This window comes from Salmo trutta, unplaced genomic scaffold, assembly GCF_901001165.1.
Source record: "Salmo trutta unplaced genomic scaffold, fSalTru1.1, whole genome shotgun sequence".
In the NCBI taxonomy this organism is placed as follows: Eukaryota; Metazoa; Chordata; class Actinopteri; order Salmoniformes; family Salmonidae; genus Salmo; species Salmo trutta.
This window is the reverse complement of record NW_021823154.1, coordinates 2,937,037-2,959,293: the sequence shown is the minus strand read 5'-3', so window position 1 is coordinate 2,959,293 and position 22,257 is coordinate 2,937,037. Positions and strand designations below refer to the sequence as shown.

The window sequence follows — 22,257 nt, the reverse complement described above, 5'->3', positions numbered from 1 at the left end:
ATTTGCCAATCTTGGTGTTCTCTGGCAAATGCCAAACGTCCTGCACGGTGTTGGGCTGTAAGCACAACCCCCACCTGTGGACGTCGGGCCCTCATACCACCCTCATGGAGTCTGTTTCTGACCGTTTGAGCAGACACATGCACATTTGTGGCCTGCTGGAGGTCATTTTGCAGGGCTCTGGCAGTGCTCCTCCTGCTCCTCCTTGCACAAAGGCGGAGGTAGCGGTCCTGCTGCTGGGTTGTTGCCCTCCTACGGCCTCTTCCACATCTCCTGATGTACTGGCCTGTCTCCTGGTAGCGCCTCCATGCTCTGGACACTACGCTGACAGACACAGCAAACCTTCTTGCCACAGATCCATCCTGGATGAGCTGCACTACCTGAGCCACTTGTGTGGGTTGTAGACTCCGTCTCATGCTACCACTAGAGTGAAAGCACCGCCAGCATTCAAAAGTGACCAAAACATCAGCCAGGAAGCATAGGAACTGAGAAGTGGTCTGTGGTCCCCACCTGCAGAACCACTCCTTTATTGGGGGTGTCTTGCTAATTGCCTATAATTTCCACCTGTTGTCTATTCCATTTGCACAACAGCATGTGAAATGTATTGTCAATCAGTGTTGCTTCTTAAGTGGACAGTTTGATTTCACAGACGTGTGATTGACTTGGAGTTACATTGTGTTGTTTAAGTGTTCCCTTAATTTTTTTGAGCAGTGTATATATATATATATACACTAGACACACAGGTATTGACTAGACACACAGTTAACAGACAGAGAGACAGGAATAAGAGGGAGAGGTTAAGGAGAGGAGAAGGAGAGGAGGAGAGGAGACAGAATGTAACGAGGAGGAGAGGAGAAGATACAGAAGGTTCCGTACCCCCTGGGAAGCTGTACCACAGAGCTCCGTTGATGATGCCTCCGCTCCTGATGAAGGACGCTCCACACCTAGAATATACAATATATATGTCATCTAGCAGTAATGTTATGAGGAGGAGGAGGAGGAGGAGGAGACCTCTGGTCCTGATGAAGGACGCTCCACACCTAGAATATACAATATATATGTCATCTAGCAGTAATGTTATGAGGAGGAGGAGGAGGAGGAGGAGACCTCTGGTCCTGATGAAGGACGCTCCACACCTAGAATATACAATATATATGTCATCTAGCAGTAATGTTATGAGGAGGAGAGGAGGAGGAGGAGGAGGAGGAGGAGGAGGAGGAGGAGACCTCTGACACAATATATAGGTCATGTAACAGGGGGTAATATAATCATTCATAATAATAGCTAGGAATATAGTCACCTCTCTGTGTTGTTGTCGGCCATGCTGGCGTGAGAGTCTGCGTACGTCCGGGCCAGCTGCTTAAACGCCTGCAGAGAGGGACACAGTCAAACTCTTCAAAATGGCATTTTCTGGCCTGGGAACAGAAGAGGTTTTCATACCTGACATAAATTATGTGTTCGTCCCAAATAGCACTATGGGTCCAAAGTAGTGCACTAAATACGAAATAGGGTACCTGGTGGTCAGGTGGAGGACAGGACAGGGTACCTGTTGGTGAGGTGGAGGACAGGACAGGGTATCTGTTGGTCAGGTGTAGGACAGGACAGGGTACCTGTTGGTGAGGTGTAGGACAGGACAGGGTACCTGTTGGTCAGGTGTAGGACAGGACAGGGTACCTGTTGGTCAGGTGTAGGACAGGACAGGGTACCTGTTGGTGAGGTGTCGGACAGGGTACCTGTTGGTCAGGTGTAGGACAGGACAGGGTATCTGTTGGTCAGGTGTAGGACAGGACAGGGTACCTGTTGGTCAGGTGTTGGACAGGACAGGGTGCCTGTTGGTCAGGTGTAGGACGGGACAGGGTACCTGTTGGTCAGGTGTAGGACAGGACAGGGTACCTGTTGGTCAGGTGTAGGACAGGGTACCTGTTGGTCAGGTGTAGGACAGGGTACCTGTTGGTCAGCTGGAGGACAGGGTACCTGTTGGTGAGGTGTAGGACAGGACAGGGTGCCTGTTGGTCAGGTGTAGGACAGGGTACCTGTTGGTCAGCTGGAGGACGGGACAGGGTACCTGTTGGTCAGGTGTAGGACAGGACAGGGTACCTGTTGGTCAGGTGGAGGACAGGGTACCTGCTGGTCAGGTGTAGGACAGGACAGGGTACCTGTTGGTCAGGTGTAGGACAGGACAGGGTACCTGTTGGTCAGGTGTAGGACAGGACAGGGTATCTGTTGGTCAGGTGTAGGACAGGACAGGGTATCTGTTGGTCAGGTTTAGGACAGGACAGGGTACCTGTTGGTCAGGTGTAGGACAGGACAGGGTACCTGTTGGTGAGGTGTAGGACAGGACAGGACAGGGTACCTGTTGGTCAGGTGTAGGACAGGACAGGGTACCTGTTGGTGAGGTGTAGGACAGGACAGGGTACCTGTTGGTCAGGTGTAGGACAGGACAGGGTACCTGTTGGTGAGGTGTAGGACAGGACAGGGTACCTGTTGGTCAGGTGTAGGACAGGACAGGGTACCTGTTGGTCAGGAGTAGGACAGGGTGCCTGTTGGTCAGGTGTAGGACAGGGTACCTGTTGGTCAGGTGTAGGACAGGACAGGGTACCTGTTGGTCAGGAGTAGGACAGGGTGCCTGTTGGTCAGGTGTAGGACAGGGTACCTGTTGGTCAGGTGTAGGACAGGACAGGGTACCTGTTGGTCAGGTGTAGGACAGGGTACCTGTTGGTCAGGTGTAGGACAGGTTACCTGTTGGTCAGGTGTAGGACAGGGTACCTGTTGGTCAGGTGTAGGACAGGACAGGGTACCTGTTCATCAGGTGTAGGACCTGGTACCTGTTGGTCAGGTGTAGGACAGGACAGGGTACCTGTTGGTCAGGTGTAGGACAGGACAGGGTACCTGTTGGTCAGGTGTAGGACAGGGTGTCTGTTCATCAGGTGTAGGACAGTGTACCTGTTCATCAGGTGTAGGACAGGGTACCTGTTCATCAGGTGTAGGGGAGAACATCCTCTCTTCATAGAGGTGTCTAGAGAAGTCAAAGGGATAAGAGATCACCAGCTCTCCACCATGGAGGCTAGCAGACTGGACAAACGGCACAGACCTGATCCACTTCATCACTGCATAGGTCTCTGAAGCTACCTGAGAGATGACAGGAGAGAGGGGAAGATGATAGAGGAGAAGAGAGGAGAGTTTTTCCCTGTCCAAGCAGCAGGATCAGCTGTCTATTTCTTCACAAACAGCAGACAACAGTTATTCAGAGGATGACCACCTCACACCGTCTGAGTGACATGAGAGAGATGGGTGTTTTCCCCATCACAGATCAGGACCAAAATACTTACATTATTAATCAGATCAGGTAAATTACACATATCCCTTACCTGTACCTTACCTTACCTGTACCTTCCCTTACCTGTTCCTTCCCTTCCCTTACCTGTACCTTACCTTACCTGTACCTTCCCTTACCTGTTCCTTCCCTTCCCTTACCTGTACCTTGCCTTACCTGTACCTTACCTGTACCTTGCCTTAACCTGTACCTTACCTTACCTGTACCTTCCCTTACCTGTACCTTACCTTACCTGTACCTTCCCTTACCTGTACCTTCCCTTCCCTTACCTGTACCTTGCCTTACCTGTACCTTACCTGTACCTTGCCTTAACCTGTACCTTACCTTACCTGTACCTTCCCTTACCTGTACCTTCCCTTACCTGTACCTTCCCTTACATGTACCTTGCCTTACCTGTACCTTGCCTTACCTGTACCTTACCTGTACCTTGCCTTACCTGTACCTTACCTTACCTGTACCTTACCTTACCTGTTCCTTCCCTTACCTGTACCTTACCTTACCTGTACCTTACCTTACCTGTACCTTACCTTACCTGTTCCTTCCCTTACCTGTACCTTCCCTTACATGTACCTTGCCTTACATGTACCTTGCCTTACCTGTACCTTACCTGTACCTTGCCTTACCTGTACCTTACCTTACCTGTACCTTACCTTACCTGTTCCTTCCCTTACCTGTACCTTCCCTTACCTGTACCTTCCCTTACCTGTACCTTACCTGTACCTTACCTGTACCTTACCTGTACCTTACCTGTTCCTTCCCTTACCTGTACCTTACCTTACCTGTACCTTGCCTTACCTGTACCTTACCTGTACCTTGCCTTAACCTGTACCTTACCTTACCTGTACCTTCCCTTACCTGTACCTTACCTTACCTGTACCTTCCCTTACCTGTACCTTCCCTTCCCTTACCTGTACCTTGCCTTACCTGTACCTTACCTGTACCTTGCCTTAACCTGTACCTTACCTTACCTGTACCTTCCCTTACCTGTACCTTCCCTTACCTGTACCTTCCCTTACATGTACCTTGCCTTACCTGTACCTTACCTGTACCTTGCCTTAACCTGTACCTTACCTTACCTGTACCTTACCTTACCTGTTCCTTCCCTTACCTGTACCTTCCCTTACCTGTACCTTACCTTACCTGTACCTTCCCTTACCTGTACCTTCCCTTACCTGTACCTTGCCTTACCTGTACCTTACCTGTACCTTGCCTTAACCTGTACCTTACCTTACCTGTACCTTACCTTACCTGTTCCTTCCCTTACCTGTACCTTACCTTACCTGTACCTTACCTTACCTGTACCTTACCTTACCTGTTCCTTCCCTTACCTGTACCTTCCCTTACATGTACCTTGCCTTACATGTACCTTGCCTTACCTGTACCTTACCTGTACCTTGCCTTACCTGTACCTTACCTTACCTGTACCTTCCCTTACCTGTACCTTCCCTTACCTGTACCTTCCCTTACATGTACCTTGCCTTACCTGTTCCTTCCCTTACCTGTACCTTCCCTTACCTGTACCTTCCCTTACCTGTACCTTACCTGTACCTTACCTGTACCTTACCTGTACCTTACCTGTTCCTTCCCTTACCTGTACCTTACCTTACCTGTACCTTCCCTTACCTGTACCTTCCCTTACCTGTACCTTCCCTTACATGTACCTTCCCTTACCTGTACCTTCCCTTACCTGTACCTTCCCTTACCTGTACCTTCCCTTACATGTACCTTCCCTTACCTGTACCTTACCTTACCTGTACCTTACCTGTACCTTGCCTTACCTGTACCTTACCTTACCTGTTCCTTCCCTTACCTGTTCCTTCCCTTACCTGTACCGTCCCTTACCTGTACCTTACCAAAACAGTAGGAATGTCCTGTACCTTACCTTACCTGTACCTTACCAAAACAGTAGGATTATCCTGTACCTTACCAAAACAGTAGGATTATCCTGTACCTTACCTTACCTGTACCTTGCCTTACCTGTTCCTTCCCTTACCTGTACCTTCCCTTACCTGTACCTTCCCTTACCTGTACCTTACCTGTACCTTCCCTTACCTGTACCTTACCTTACCTGTACCTTACCTGTACCTTGCCTTACCTGTACCTTACCTTACCTGTTCCTTCCCTTACCTGTACCTTCCCTTACATGTACCTTCCCTTACCTGTACCTTCCCTTACCTGTACCTTCCCTTACCTGTACCTTCCCTTACATGTACCTTCCCTTACCTGTACCTTACCTTACCTGTACCTTACCTGTACCTTGCCTTACCTGTACCTTACCTTACCTGTTCCTTCCCTTACCTGTTCCTTCCCTTACCTGTACCGTCCCTTACCTGTACCTTACCAAAACAGTAGGAATGTCCTGTACCTTACCTTACCTGTACCTTACCAAAACAGTAGGATTATCCTGTACCTTACCAAAACAGTAGGATTATCCTGTACCTTACCTTACCTGTACCTTGCCTTACCTGTTCCTTCCCTTACCTGTACCTTCCCTTACCTGTACCTTCCCTTACCTGTACCTTACCTGTACCTTCCCTTACCTGTTCCTTACCTTACCTGTACCTTACCTGTACCTTGCCTTACCTGTACCTTACCTTACCTGTTCCTTCCCTTACCTGTACCTTCCCTTACATGTACCTTCCCTTACCTGTACCTTCCCTTACCTGTACCTTCCCTTACCTGTACCTTCCCTTACATGTACCTTCCCTTACCTGTACCTTACCTTACCTGTACCTTACCTGTACCTTGCCTTACCTGTACCTTACCTTACCTGTTCCTTCCCTTACCTGTTCCTTCCCTTACCTGTACCGTCCCTTACCTGTACCTTACCAAAACAGTAGGAATGTCCTGTACCTTACCTTACCTGTACCTTACCAAAACAGTAGGATTATCCTGTACCTTACCAAAACAGTAGGATTATCCTGTACCTTACCTTACCTGTACCTTGCCTTACCTGTTCCTTCCCTTACCTGTACCTTCCCTTACCTGTACCTTCCCTTACCTGTACCTTACCTGTACCTTACCTGTACCTTACCTGTACCTTACCTGTTCCTTCCCTTACCTGTACCTTACCTTACCTGTACCTTCCCTTACCTGTACCTTGCCTTACCTGTACCTTACCTTACCTGTACCTTCCCTTACCTGTACCTTCCCTGTACCTTGCCTTACCTGTACCTTACCTTACCTGTACCTTGCCTTACCTGTACCTTACCTTACCTGTACCTTCCCTTACCTGTTCCTTCCCTTACCTGTACCTTCCCTTACCTGTACCTTCCCTTACATGTACCTTCCCTTACCTGTACCTTCCCTTACCTGTACCTTCCCTTACCTGTACCTTCCCTTACATGTACCTTCCCTTACCTGTACCTTACCTTACCTGTACCTTACCTGTACCTTGCCTTACCTGTACCTTACCTTACCTGTTCCTTCCCTTACCTGTACCTTCCCTTACATGTACCTTCCCTTACCTGTACCTTCCCTTACCTGTACCTTCCCTTACCTGTACCTTCCCTTACCTGTACCTTCCCTTACCTGTACCTTCCCTTACATGTACCTTCCCTTACCTGTACCTTACCTTACCTGTACCTTACCTGTACCTTGCCTTACCTGTACCTTACCTTACCTGTTCCTTCCCTTACCTGTTCCTTCCCTTACCTGTACCGTCCCTTACCTGTACCTTACCAAAACAGTAGGAATGTCCTGTACCTTACCTTACCTGTACCTTACCAAAACAGTAGGATTATCCTGTACCTTACCAAAACAGTAGGATTATCCTGTACCTTACCAAAACAGTAGGATTATCCTGTACATTACCAAAACAGTAGGAATGTCCTGTACTTTCCAACATCAACAGAAAGCTAATTTCCCATTCCATCTGAGATGTACCTACACCTGAGGGACTTGCTATAGAGATGCTAGTTAGATCCCTCATGTGTACACACCTCTCCAATGGCCTCACTGGCGCCATCCCACTACCGACACCAATGTAGCAAGACGTTGATACATACCTTACCAAACCAGTAAGAGTCTGGGATGGGGATGTGGTCGGTGCGGAAGCGTTTGATCCTACGATTCCGGTAGAGAATAGACGTCAGGTCAGGAAAGTTCCGGTTCAAGTCTAGGTTCTGAGCGTTGGTGCGACCCACCGTCCAACCGTTGAGCTCGTGACCCTACACAAACACACAGAGGGTAAAGGTCGTGACCCTACACAAACACACAGAGGGTAAAGGTCGTGACCCTACACAAACACACAGAGGGTAAAGGTCGTGACCCTACACAAACACACAGACGTAGAAACACGCACAGAGGGTAAAGGTCGTGACCCTACACAAACACACAGAGGGTAAAGGTCGTGACCCTACACAAACACACAGACGTAGAAACACGCACAGAGGGTAAAGGTCGTGACCCTACACAAACACACAGAGGGTAAAGGTCGTGACCCTACACAAACACACAGACGTAGAAACACACACAGAGGGTAAAGGTCGTGACCCTACACAAACACACAGACGTAGAAACACACACAGAGGGTAAAGGTCGTGACCCTACACAAACACACAGACGTAGAAACACACACAGAGGGTAAAGGTCGTGACCCTACACAAACACACAGACGTAGAAACACGCACAGAGGGTAAAGGTCGTGACCCTACACAAACACACAGAGGGTAAAGGTCGTGACCCTACACAAACACACAGACGTAGAAACACACACAGAGGGTAAAGGTCGTGACCCTACACAAACACACAGACGTAGAAACACACACAGAGGGTAAAGGTCGTGACACTACACAAACACACAGACGTAGAAACACACACAGAGGGTAAAGGTCGTGACCCTACACAAACACACAGACGTAGAAACACACACAGAGGGTAAAGGTCGTGACCCTACACAAACACACAGACGTAGAAACACACACAGAGGGTAAAGGTCGTGACCCTACACAAACACACAGATGTAGAAACACACACAGAGGGTAAAGGTCGTGACCCTACACAAACACACAGACGTAGAAACACACACAGAGGGTAAAGGTCGTGACCCTACACAAACACACAGACGTAGAAACACACACAGAGGGTAAAGGTCGTGACCCTACACAAACACACAGACGTAGAAACACACACAGAGGGTAAAGGTCGTGACCCTACACAAACACACAGACGTAGAAACACACACAGAGGGTAAAGGTCGTGACCCTACACAAACACACAGACGTAGAAACACACACAGAGGGTAAAGGTCGTCACCCTACACAAACACACAGATGTAGAAACACACACAGAGGGTAAAGGTCGTGACCCTACACAAACACACAGACGTAGAAACACACACAGAGGGTAAAGGTCGTGACCCTACACAAACACACAGACGTAGAAACACACACAGAGGCTAAAGGTTGTGACCCTAGACATGGTTCAACACCACACGACCCTGCAGGTGCATGACGGGGAGGAGTGAAGAGTGAACCATCATGGGTAATTGGAAGACATGGAAGTCACGTCGATGAGAAGAATGTGATTGGACAGGATGAATATAAGAGGTCAGGAGTGTTTCGTTGACCATGTGACCCGGAAGAGGGCCCAGATATTTTCCCAGTCAAGTCACATGATCGTTCCCTATACAAGGCATAATTTAGGGACAGACTATGTAATCCGTCTGGAGAGAACAAGTTGTCCAGTAAACATTTTTTTTATTTAAACCTTTTCTTTAACTAAACAAGTCAGTTAAGAACAAATTCTTATTTAAAGTGACGGCCTACACCGGCCAAACCCGGACGACGCTGGGCCAATTGTGCGCCGTCCTAAGGGATTCCCCATCACAGCCGGTTGTGATATGGCCTGGATTCGAACCAGGGTGTCTGTAGTGACACTTCTGGTACTTTGATGCAGCGCCATAGACGGCAGCGCCACCCGAGAGTCCGGTCAGTAGTTGGACAGGACATGACATGCTGTTTCTGTGAAGAAGATGGCCCAGAAATCCCTGGTTTGACAACATGATGATGAAGAGAATAGAGCTTCCCACTGCCAGCTGTTGAGGAAAACAACAACTAGACGTTCTATCTATTAAACATCTACTATTTGTAATTTTAATAAAAACATTTTTGGGGGATTTCTATCAGTGTTATTTCTTCGACGTTAAACACAGTTACAAAAATAAATAAATGGCACTGCATTTCCATGACAACAGTCTTACTGACTGCCCTTGTTGATTGGTTAAGGACACTATCACTCTGTCTCTCTGGTAGTGGGAGGGGCTGAACCAATAGGAGAGCTCAGGTAGATGATAGGCAGTTGGAAAAGAGACAAGCTTAGAAAGAGAGTGCCCCAACACATGCTGTCACAGACGCTATATAATGGAGAAGATAGGAGGTGTGGCCTCTTTCTATCTCTACGCGGCGGTTGGTCGGACCCGGCTTCGACGTTTTTTTTATTTATTTGTGATTTACTTCCTGGTTGTGGTGTGGTTGTTGTTCCGGGTCGTTGCTATCCTCTACCTCGGCGGCCGCCAGCTCGTAACCGTCGGGGTTCATGGATGCCAGGATGTGGATGCGCGTGGTGTTTACGAGCGTCTGGATACGCTGGTTGCCAAGGAGATACTCGGAACACAGGTACTGGGCCAGGTAGAGCAGCAACTGACGACCCAGGACCTCGTTGCCATGCATGTTGCCAACCAACTTGATCTCTGGTTCCACTGAGGAGGGGGGAGATGGGGGAGTAAGGAGGGGGTGAGAGACACAGGAAAGGAATTGCTCAAGACAAAACCTGTGTCAAAGTTCATCTTAGAAGACACAGGAGGTCCTCAACTAGCCCTGTACCAATAGGATTTAAGACACAGGAGGTCCTCAACTAATAGGATTTAAAACACAGGAGATACTCAACTAACCCTGAACCAATAGGATTTAAGACATAGGAGATACTCAACTAGCCCTGTACCAATAGGATTTAAAACACAGGAGATACTCAACTAGCCCTGTACCAATAGGCTTTAAAACACAGGAGATACTCAACTAGCCCTGTACCAATAGGATTTATAACACAGGAGATACTCAACTAGCCCTGTACCAATAGGATTTAAAACACAGGAGATACTCAACTAGCCCTGTACCAATAGGATTTAAAACACAGGAGATACTCAACTAGCCCTGTACCAATAGGATTTAAAACACAGGAGATACTCAACTAGCCCTGAACCAATGGGCTCCCTAGCTGACTTGCCTCATTGCTGTGCATTTCAAACCCCAGAAATCATTACACACTCACGCAGTTCGTGCCCTCCGGGGTTGTCTGTGAACTCTATGGCCAGGAGGTCTTTCCCCTCTGTGCTGCGTCCGATACTGTAGATATACAGACACACAGATCAGTAGTTTATCCATCCCTGAGGGGATATTTCCTGTCAAAGTAAACAGCAGCAGAACACAGGCAGTACCTGTAGGTGCGGGAGATGTGAGAGCACTTGGCAGCAGTCCTCTTCAGAACGCTGTACATCTGGGCGTTGGAGTGGTACGTGAACTGAATGATGGTGGAAGGTTCGTCTGGAGACAGGTTGGAGAAAGCCACTTCCTGTCTGGCTGAGAGGGGGAGGGTGAAGGAGGAGGGAGGGGGGAGATAGGGAGGAAGGGGGTGGGAGATTAGCTGAATTGATCATAACTGGTTTTCTGAAACACATTTTAAAACTCTTCGGGATCGGTGTCCCTTCCACGGGACAGTTGAGCTAACGCAGGCTAATGCGATTAGCATGAGGTTGTAAGTAACAAGAACATCTCCCATGACATAGACATATCTGATATGGGCAGAAAGCTTAAATTCTTGTTAATCTAACTGCACTGTCCAATCTACAGCAGCTATTACAGTGAAATAATACCATGCTATTGTTTGAGGAGAGTGCACAGTTTTGAACATGAAAAGTTATTAATAAACAAATTAGGCACAATTGGGCAGTCTTGATACAACATTTTAAACAGAAATGCAATGTTCATTGGATCAGTCTAAAACGTTGCACATACACTGCTGCCATCTAGTGGCCAAAATCTAAATTGCAGCTGTGCTGGAATAATACATTATGGCCTTTCTCTTGCATTTCAAATATGATGATACAAAAAAATACAGAAGAACGGTTGTTTTTTTTCTTTGTATTATCTTTTACCAGATCTGATGTGTTATACTCTCCTACAATCCTATCACATTTCCACAAACTTCAAAGTGTTTCCTTTCAAATGGTACCAATAATATGCATATCCTTGCTTCAGGTCCTAAGCTACAGGCAGTTAGATTTGGGTATGTCGTTTTAGGCGGAAATTTTAAAAAGGGGCGGACACACATTACGATTGCTCCGATGTTTCGTCCATGTCATGTTAAATTACTTGATAAGCTCTTTCAAATACATTTGTAATGTATTTGCACTCCGTCCAAACTAGCTTTTCAGGTATTTGTGAATGCTAAGACAAGGTAGAATGTATGTTTAATGTGTAAAAATCATATTTGTGTTACAGTACAGTAAAAACTCTTATTTTGTAAGACAGGGTAGAATGCATGTTTAACATGTTAAAATTCAATTTGTGTTACAGTACATTAAAAACTCTTATTGTGTAATTATTGTATATTCAACAAGTTTTTTTTTTAACGTGTACAATTCCGGTAGGGCTACCTCTTAACGGGGCCAGCGGGTCGTGACAGCCTTCCTGTTCGCTGGCGAAGAATCGGTCACAGTCGAGGAAGTAAGGCCACGCCATGTCGATGCCCTCGAACGCGTGGCCACACCCCTTCCTCACCGCCTCACATGCACTGCGGCACGACTTTAGAAGAAGAAGAAGAAGGAGGGGAAGGAGGAGGGGGAGAAGGAGGAGGAGAAGGAGGGGAAGGAGGGGGAGAAGGAGGGGGAGAAGGAGGGGGAGAAGGAGGGGAAGGAGGGGGAGAAGGAGGGGAAGGAGGGGGAGAAGGAGGGGAAGGAGGGGAAGGAGGGGGAGAAGGAGGGGGAGAAGGAGGGGGAGAAGGAGGGGAAGGAGGGGGAGAAGGAGGGGAAGGAGGGGGAGAAGGAGGGGAAGGAGGGGAAGGAGGAGGGGGAGAAGGAGGGGAAGGAGGGGAAGCAGAATACTGTATTAATCTATACAAAATGGACACCCATCCTGTATCCAACCCCTCTAGCACACACACCTTGACTGGTGAGAGGCTGGAACTAAATGTGCTAGCTGGGACACACCTTGAGGCTGGAACTAAATGTGCTAGCTGGGACACACCTTGGCTGGTGCGAGGCTGGAACTAAATGTGCTAGCTGTGGACACACCTTGAGGCTGGAACTAAATGTGCTAGCTGGGACACGCCTTGACTGGTGAGAGGCTGGAACTAAATGTGCTAGCTGGGACACACCTTGACTGGTGAGAGGCTGGAACTAAATGTGCTAGCTGGGACACACCTTGACTGGTGAGAGGCTGGAACTAAATGTGCTAGCTGGGACACACCTTGAGGCTGGAACTAAATGTGCTAGCTGGGACACACCTTGACGGGTGCGAGGCTGGAACTAAATGTGCTAGCTGGGACACACCTTGACTGGTGAGAGGCTGGAACTAAATGTGCTAGCTGGGGCACACCTTGACGGGTGCGAGGCTGGAACTAAATGTGCTAGCTGGGACACACCTTCACTGGTGCGAGGCTGGAACTAAATGTGCTAGCTGGGACACACCTTGAGGCTGGAACTAAATGTGCTAGCTGGGACACACCTTGACTGATGAGAGGCTGGAACTAAATGTGCTAGCTGGGACACACCTTGACTGGTGCGAGGCTGGAACTAAATGTGCTAGCTGGGACACACCTTGACTGGTGAGAGGCTGGAACTAAATGTGCTAGCTTGGACACACCTTGACCGGTGAGAGGCTGGAACTAAATGTGCTAGCTGGGACACACCTTGACCGGTGTGAGGCTGGAACTAAATGTGCTAGCTGGGACACACCTTTTCTGGTGTGAGGCTGGAACTAAATGTGCTAGCTGGGACACACCTTGACTGGTGCGAGACTGGAACTAAATGTGCTAGCAGGGACACACCTTGAGGCTGGAACTAAATGTGCTAGCTGGGACACACCTTGAGGCTGGAACTAAATGTGCTAGCTGGGGCACACCTTGAGGGGTGAGAGGCTGGAACTAAATGTGCTAGCTGGGACACACCTTGAGGCTGGAACTAAATGTGCTAGCTGGGACACACCTTGAGGCTGGAACTAAATGTGCTAGCTGGGACACACCTTGACTGGTGCGAGGCTGGAACTAAATGTGCTAGCTGGGACACACCTTGAGGCTGGAACTAAATGTGCTAGCTGGGGCACACCTTGACGGGTGAGAGGCTAGAACTAAATGTGCTAGCTGGGACACACCTTGAGGCTGGAACTAAATGTGCTAGCTGGGACACACCTTGACCGGTGTGAGGCTGGAACTAAATGTGCTAGCTGGGGCACACCTTGACTGGTGCGAGGCTGGAACTAAATGTGCTAGCTGGAACACACCTTGACCGGTGAGAGGCTGGAACTAAATGTGCTAGCTGGGACACACCTTGACCTGTGAGAGGCTGGAACTAAATGTGCTAGCTGGGGCACACCTTGACTGGTGCGAGGCTGGAACTAAATGTGCTAGCTGGGACACACCTTGAGGCTGGAACTAAATGTGCTAGCTGGGACACACCTTGACTGGTGAGAGGCTGGAACTAAATGTGCTAGCTGGGACACACCTTGACGGGTGCGGGGTTGGGTAGGTCTTGGCAGCGCGGGGCGAGGACGGAGCACCCCAGCAGACGGATGTCAGGGGAACACTCCCCGTTGAGGAGACCATGGATCACAGAGAGGAGGAGGTACTCAGCTCCAGACTCCACCTCATGACGAGACCGCTGACCTAGAATGTTAGGGAAGATGGTCCTAAGGAGAGAGGAGATGAGCAATTGATCAATTGGTTGATTGGTCGATCTGTCGATCAGTCTGTCGTTTGAGTGGTCTGTTAATCTGTGGATCTGGCGATCAGTCTGTTGAACAGTCAATCAATCAGGTCAATCAATCAATCAATTATTTAATCAATTAGTCAGTTAGTCGATCAATCTGTGAATCAGTCAAGTAGATGAGGACATATTGGTCATGTTTTTTCTCAAACAAAGTGATTCTCTTCCATTTCCATGTGGGAAATATCTTCACCCTAGGGTAAGGGAGGGAACCCCCTATGGGCCCAAGTCAAAAGTACTGCACTACATAGGGAATAGTGTGCCAGTTGGGTTGCACACTGTGAGGGAAAAATGATGTATTCACCTTATTTGTTTTCTATGTAACAATTATTTACTTAACGAACAGTAAGATATTTCTGTCCTGCTAATGCTGTGTTTTATGGTCTCCACTCTAACACCCTGCAGCTAGTCTCGGTGTTGAGGACATGGGTTCTACTAGAGAGAGCTTGAAGCTGACAATTGATTTGTGTTGGTGATAAAAACCTAAAAGCCAGCATTCTATAGACAAGATGTGGTGTGTGTGACTCCAGATAGAGAGAGCCTGGAAGAGTTAAGAGCAATGCCTCATCGTCTCATCTTCCTGGCATCTGGGAAACTAAGTCAAATACCATCCTGCGTAGATAACCAAGGTGGCTTATGGGAAGGTTAGAAGTGACTGACTAAGCAATCTTGGTATCAGCTATATAAAAACTGTGCATCGTCTGTAAAGGCTAGACTCTCAGTCTAACAGTCAGTGAAGACTGGTGGGCTGACGGTCTCATTGCTGCAATAATTCAATCGATATTAAAATAAAGATGATCGTTTGAAGAAATGACCAAGAACAAGTCTCTCTCGGTATTGAATTTTCACAACAACACTATGTCTATAGTAAGGGAGGGTAACCTGAAGACTCACCTGGAGTAGTCCAGGTCGTTGCAGTAACCCAGGTTAATCTCTGAACACACTGCTGCAGTGGAGAGAAGAGGGAGGAGGGTTAGGGGTAAAAGGAGTAACCCAGGTTAATCTCTGATCACACTGCTGCAGTGGAGAGAGGAGGGAGGAGGGTTAGGGGTAAGAGGAGTAACCCAGGTTAATCTCTGATCACACTGCTGCAGTGGAGAGAGGAGGGAGGAGGGTTAGGGGTAAGAGGAGTAACCCAGGTTAATCTCTGATCACACTGCTGCAGTGGAGAGAGGAGGGAGGAGGGTTAGGGGTAAGAGGAGTAACCCAGGTTAATCTCTGATCACACTGCTGCAGTGGAGAGAAGAGGGAGGAGGGTTAGGGGTAAAAGGAGTAACCCAGGTTAATCTCTGATCACACTGCTGCAGTGGAGAGAGGAGGGAGGAGGGTTAGGGGTAAGAGGAGTAACCCAGGTTAATCTCTGATCACACTGCTGCAGTGGAGAGAGGAGGGAGGAGGGTTAGGGGTAAGAAGAGGACACAACATTTTGGAACGTTCAGATAGAAATATGTTATGCTTCTCTGACACGTAGAACTAGGAGTCATGTCGGCTGTAGTCATGGCATTTCTATCTGCATTGCTGGACAACGTTTGGCAACTGAACCTGGTCACACTTTACTGTCTACTTTGTTGATTAAATTATGTTGTAGGACTTACTCAAGACCTAAGGGAAATTACCCAGCTAGCAGCACATTTGGATCCTTGGAAGTTGTGGGAAAGTACGTTTTTGGTTTCTCATTCGTTCTGGGAACGAAGACATAGGTTTCCTGACATGTAAAATGGAACATTTTGCCTGTTCTTGGAACTTACATTTTTAGGGTGCAGGGAGATTCTGAGAACGTTGCAGGGAGGTTCTGAGAACGTTGCAGGGAGGTTCTGAGAACGTTGCAGGGAGGTTCTGAGAACGTTGCAGTTAGGTTCATTTTAAAAGGCTGATTGATCATTAGAAACCCCTTTTGCAGTTATGTTAGCACAGCTGAAAACTGTTGTCCTATTTAAAGAAGCAATAAAACTGGCCTTCTTTAAACTAGTTGAGTATCTGGAGCATCAGCATTTGTGGGTTCGATTACGGGCTCAAAATGGCCAGAAACAAAGAACTTTCTTCTGAAACTCCTCGGTCTATTCTTGTTCTGAGAAATGAAGGCTATTCCATGCGGGAAATTGCCAAGAAACTGAAGATATCTTACAACGCTGTGTACTACTCCCTTCACAGAAAAGCGCAAACTGGCTCTAACCAGAATAGAAAGAGGAGTGGGAGGCCCCGGTGCACAACTGAGCATGAGGACAAATACATTTGAATGTCTAGTTTGAGAAACAGACACCTCACAGGTCCTCAACTGGCAGCTTCATTAAATAGTACCCGCAAAACACCAGTCTCAACGTCAACAGTGAAGAGGCGACTCCGGGATGCTGGCCTTCTAGGCAGAGTTCCTCTGTCCAGTATCTGTGTTATTTTACCCATCGTAATATTTTCTTTTTATTGGCCAGTCTGAGATATGGCTTTTTTATTTGCAACTCTGCCTAGAATGAATTTGTTTTTAAATAACATTCTCTGAACGTTACAAAGTTTAAAAAAAAATTAACAGTACATATCTCTGTTATCTCCTGAAGTGATATCTATATAACTGTATTTTACATCATCCCAGACAGACAGGTGACCGTACAGAACATCCCCCCCACAGGTCCTAACTAATGTTCCTGCCCTCTCTGAGACTACTGAGGTGTTCCAAACGGCACCCTAGTCCCTATGGCCCCTGGGCAGAAGTAGTGCACTATATAGTCAACAGTCTGCCATTTGGGATGCACACAGACATCTATGTACAAGCTTGTTCCATCCTGCTACATTTGCATGTAAAGGAATTTGATTCTGTTAAAGGGTACTGCCAATAAACAGAATATATAGACAATAAACAGAATATACAGACAATAAACAGACTATACAGACAATAAACAGAATATACAGACAATAAACAGAATATACAGAATATACAGACAATAATCAGAATATATAGACAATAAACAGAATATATAGACAATAAACAGAATATACAGACAATAAACAGAATATACAGACAACAAACAGAATATACAGACAATAAACAGAATATACAGAATATACAGACAACAAACAGAATATACAGACAATAAACAGAATATACAGACAACAAACAGAATAAACAGACAATAAACAGAATATACAGACAACAAACAGAATATACAGACAATATACAGAATATACAGACAACAAACAGAATATACAGACAATAAACAGACTATACAGACAATAAACAGACTATACAGACAATAAACAGAATATACAGACAATAAACAGAATATACAGACAACAAACAGAATAAACAAAATATACAGACAATAAACAGAATACACAGACAGACAATAATCAGAATATACAGATATGTACAGTTGAAGTCGGAAGTTTACATACACCTTAGCTAAATACATTTAAACTCAGTTTTCACAATTCCTGACATTTAATCAGAGTAACAATTCCCCTTCTAAGGTCAGTTAGGATCACCACTTTATTTTAAGAATGTGAAATGTCAGAATAATAGTAGAGAGAATGATTTGTTTCAGCTTTTATTTCATTCATCACATTCCCAGTGGATCAGAAGTTTACATTCACTCAATTAGTATTTGGTAGCATTGCCTTTAAATTGTTTAACTTGGGTCAAACGTTTCGGGTAGCCTTCCACAAGCTTCCCACAATAAATTGGGTGAATTTTGGCCCATTCTTCCTGACAGAGTTGGTGTAACTGAGCCAGGTTTGTAGGCCTCCTTGCTCGCACACGCTTTTTCAGTTCTGCCCACACACTTTCTATAGGATTGAGGTCAGGGCTTTGTGATGGACACTCCAATACCTTGACTTTGTTGTCTTTAAGCCATTTTGCCACAACTTTGGAAGTATTCTTGGGGTCATTGTCCATTTGGAAGACCCACTTGCGACTAAGCTTCAACTTCTTGACTGATGTCTCGAGATGTTGCTTCAATATATCCACATAATTTTCCTTTCTCATGACGCCATCTATTTTGTGAAATGCACCAGTCTCTCCTGCCGCATAGCACCCACACAACATCATGCTGCCACCCCCGTGCTTCACGGTTGGGATGGTGTTCTTCGGCTTGCAAGCGTCCCTCTTTTTCCTCCAAACATAATGATGGTCATTATGGCCAAAAAGTTATATTTTTGTTTCATCAAACCAGAGGACATTTCTCTAAAAAGTATGATCTTTGTCCCCATATGCAGTTGCAAACCGTAGTCTGGCTTTTTTATGGCGGTTTTGGAGCAGCGGCTTCTTCCTTGCTGAGCGGCCTTTCAGGTTATGTCGATATAGGACTCGTTTTACTGTGGATATAGATACTTTTGTACCTGTTTCCTCCAGCATCTTCACAAGGTCCTTTGCTGTTGTTCTGGGATTGATTTGCACTTTTCGCACCAAAGTACGTTCATCTCTAGGAGACAGAGCGCGTCTCCTTCCTGAGCGGCATGATGGCTGCGTGGTCTCATGGTGTTTATACCTGCGTACTATTGTTTGTACAGATGAACATGGTACCTTCAGGCGTATGGAAATTGCTCCCAAGGATGAACCAGACTTGTGGATGTCTACAATTTTTTCTGAGGTCTTGGCTGATTTCTTTTGATTTTCCCATGATGTCAAGCAAAGAGGCACCGAGTTTGAAGGTAGGCCTTGAAATACATCCACAGGTACACCTCCAATTGACTCAAATGATGTCAATTAGCCTATCAGAAGCTTCTTAAGCCATGACATCATTTTCTGGAATTTTCCAAGCTGTTTAAGGGCACAGTCAACTTAGTGTATGCAAACGCCTAACCCACTGAAATTGTGATACATTGAATTATAAGTGAAATAATCTGTCTGTAAACAATTGTTGGAAAAATTACTTGTGTCATGCAAAAGTAATTTTAACCGACTTGCCAAAACTATAGTTTGTGTGGAGTGGTTGAAAAACTAGTTTTTTAATGACTCCAACCTCAGTGTATGTAAACTTCCGACTCCAACTGTAGGTGTATTGACACAAATCCACATGTGGTATGTACACTATAAAAACTGTAAGCTACAGTGTACTGCTATACGGTTGACATAGACTATCATACATAAGATAAATTTTACAATCCATATTTACATTTATGTATTTTCTTATAAGAATAAAAACGGCAGTGAACACTTACGTTTTTCTTCATCTGGACCATTGTTGCATCTTCCTGCAAAATACAAAATACAGAACACATCATAACAGAAGTACATGTAGCCTACTGCAGTGGTTCTATAACCTCTCCTGGAGAACCCCCAGACTTTATGTAGCCTACTGCAGTGGTTATATAACCTCTCCTGGAGAACCCCCAGACTTTATTTAGCCTACTGCAGTGGTTCTATAACCTCTCCTGGAGAACCCCCAGACGTTATGTAGACTACTGCAGTGGTTCTATAACCTCTCCTGGAGAACCCCCAGACTTTATGCAGCCTACTGCAGCGGTTCTCTAACCTCTCCTGGAGAACCCCCAGACTTTATGTAGACTATTGCAGTGGTTCCCCAACCTCTCCTGGAGAACCCCCAGACTTTATGTAGCCTACTGCAGTGGTTCTATAACCTCTCCTGGAGAACCCCCAGACTTTATTTAGCCTACTGCAGTGGTTCTATAACCTCTCCTGGAGAACCCCCAGACTTTATGCAGCCTACTGCAGTGGTTCTATAACCTCTCCTGGAGAACCCCCAGACTTTATGTAGCCTATTGCAGTGGTTCCCCAACCTCTCCTGGAGAACCCCAGACTTTATGTAGCCTACTGCAGTGGTTCTATAACCTCTCCTAGAGAACCCCCAGACTTTATGTAGCCTACTGCAGTGGTTCCCCAACCTCTCCTGGAGAACCCCAGACTTTATGTAGCCTACTGCAGTGGTTCTATAACCTCTCCTAGAGAACCCCCAGACTTTATGTAGCCTACTGCAGTGATTCTCCAACATCTCCTAAAGAACCCCAGACTTTATGTAGCCTACTGCAGTGGTTCTATAACCTCTCCTGGAGAACCCCCAGACTTTATGTAGCCTACTGCAGTGGTTCTATAACCTCTCCTAGAGAACCCCCAGACTTTATGTAGCCTATTGCAGTGGTTCTCCATCCTCTCCTGGAGAACCCCCAGACTTTATGTAGCCTACTGCAGTGGTTCTATAAACTCTCCTGAAGAACCCCCAGACTTTATGCAGCCTACTGCAGTGGTTCTATAACCTCTCCTGGAGAACCCCCAGACTTTATGTAGCCTACTGCAGTGGTTCTATAACCTCTCCTGGAGAACCCCCAGACTTTATGCAGCCTACTGCAGTGGTTCTATAACCTCTCCCGGAGAACCCCCAGACTTTATGTAGACTATTGCAGTGGTTCCCCAACCTCTCCTGGAGAACCCCAGACTTTATGTAGCCTACTGCAGTGGTTCTATAACCTCTCCTGGAGAACCCCCAGACTTTATGTAGCCTACTGCAGTGGTTCTATAACCTCTCCTGGAGAACCCCCAGACTTTATGTAGCCTACTGCAGTGGTTCTATAACCTCTCCTGGAGAACCCCCAGACTTTATGTAGCCTACTGCTGTGGTTCTATAACCTCTCCTGGAGAACCCCCAGACTTTATGTAGCCTATTGCAGTGGTTCTCTAACATCTCCTTGAGAACCCCCAGACTTACCATGTACAGTGGGCTCCAAAATTACTGGCACCCCTGACTGGCAATGCACAAACAATACTTTTAAAAATATAAACAATATAATTATAGAGATAAACTCAAAATACCAACGTGTGAGAAATACTGGACTTTATTAATGTTTCATTGGAACCAACCAAAATCATACAATTATTTAATACAAAATAAATTTAACCAAAATCAAGGTTTCATAATTATTGGCACTCCTCATTTAGTACTTAGTGCAACCACCTCTGGCAGGGATAACAGCATGGTCTTTTCCTGTGATGTTTGACAAGGTTAAGGAACACATTTGGAGGGATTTTGGACCATTCGTCTATGCAGATCCTTTCAAGATCCTTCACATTCTTGGGTTTGCGCTTATCAACTGCCCTCTTCCACTCAGCCCACAGGTTTTCTATTGGATTGAGGTCCGGCGACTGAGATGGCCATGGCAGAACATTGATTTTGTTGTCACAGAACCATTTCTGTGTGGATCTTGAGGTCTGTTTCGGGTCATTGTCTTGTTGGAAAGTCCCCCTACGGCCAAGTCCCAGCCTTCTGGCAGAGGCAACCAGATTGTCAGCCAAAATTGCCTGATACTTGGTGGAATTAATTATGCTATCAATCAGTGCCTCTGGACCTCTGGAATTGAAACAGCCCCAAAACATCACTGACCCCCCCCCTCCATATTTCACTGTGGGTATGAGGTGCCTCTCCTTGTATGCATCTCTGTTTCGACTCCAAACATACCGATGCTGTATCTGACCAAAACGTTACATTTTGGTCTCATCTGACCAGAGCACATTCTTCCAGTCATAATGTAAATGACGTTTGGCAAACTCCAAGCGCTGCGTCTGTGTCTTGGGGTCAGAAAGGGCTTTCTTCTGGCAACCCTTCCAAAGAGCCTGTGGTTGTGGAGGTGGCGTCTGATGGTGCTTTTTGAAACCTGGTGACCTCAAGACACCACCAAGGCCTGCAATTATTTCACAGTGATTCTTGGGGATTTTGTTGCCTCTCTCACCATCCTCCTCCCTATCCTGGGGGGGGGGGGGGGGGGCAAAATGCATTTGCGTCCTCTATCCGTGAGGTTTTCAACTGTTCCATATCTTTTGAATGTTTTAATAATTGCCCTGACAGAGCTCAGTGGTATAATATAATAATATATAATACAGAGCTCAGTCATATATTCAATCGTTTGTGGATCTTCTTGTAGCCGTTACCAGATTTATGAAGGTCTACGACCATCTGTCCCTTTTGAACTGCCAGATCTTTTGTTTTCATCATGGTGTTGGATGACAGCG

The 22,257-nt window shown here is 46.5% G+C and overlaps 1 protein-coding gene and 1 long non-coding RNA gene across 4 annotated transcripts in view; both read right to left on the bottom strand.

The window, feature by feature from the left end:
- The window catches only part of LOC115189478 (carboxypeptidase Z), a 32,749-nt gene that overhangs the window by 7,829 nt on the left and 2,663 nt on the right, over positions 1 to 22,257 (bottom strand). The window contains exons 2-12 of one of the 3 annotated variants that reach the window (XM_029748093.1): positions 19,458 to 19,490; positions 15,204 to 15,255; positions 14,049 to 14,232; positions 11,985 to 12,132; positions 10,767 to 10,908; positions 10,601 to 10,674; positions 9,787 to 10,031; positions 7,339 to 7,500; positions 2,968 to 3,126; positions 1,298 to 1,365; positions 874 to 941 (exon numbers count right to left, since the gene is read on the bottom strand). In XM_029748093.1, the coding sequence (XP_029603953.1) occupies positions 874 to 941; positions 1,298 to 1,365; positions 2,968 to 3,126; positions 7,339 to 7,500; positions 9,787 to 10,031; positions 10,601 to 10,674; positions 10,767 to 10,908; positions 11,985 to 12,132; positions 14,049 to 14,232; positions 15,204 to 15,255; positions 19,458 to 19,490 (1,335 nt within the window). The remainder of the gene's footprint in view (positions 1 to 873; positions 942 to 1,297; positions 1,366 to 2,967; positions 3,127 to 7,338; positions 7,501 to 9,786; positions 10,032 to 10,600; positions 10,675 to 10,766; positions 10,909 to 11,984; positions 12,133 to 14,048; positions 14,233 to 15,203; positions 15,256 to 19,457; positions 19,491 to 22,257) is intronic. The other 2 variants (XM_029748095.1, XM_029748094.1) reach the window with 2 other exon arrangements.
- LOC115189482 (uncharacterized) lies at positions 2,107 to 2,939 on the bottom strand. Its single transcript, XR_003876924.1, has 2 exons — positions 2,597 to 2,939; positions 2,107 to 2,313 (listed from the first exon to the last, which is right to left on the bottom strand). It is a non-coding gene; the product is annotated as an uncharacterized LOC115189482 (long non-coding RNA).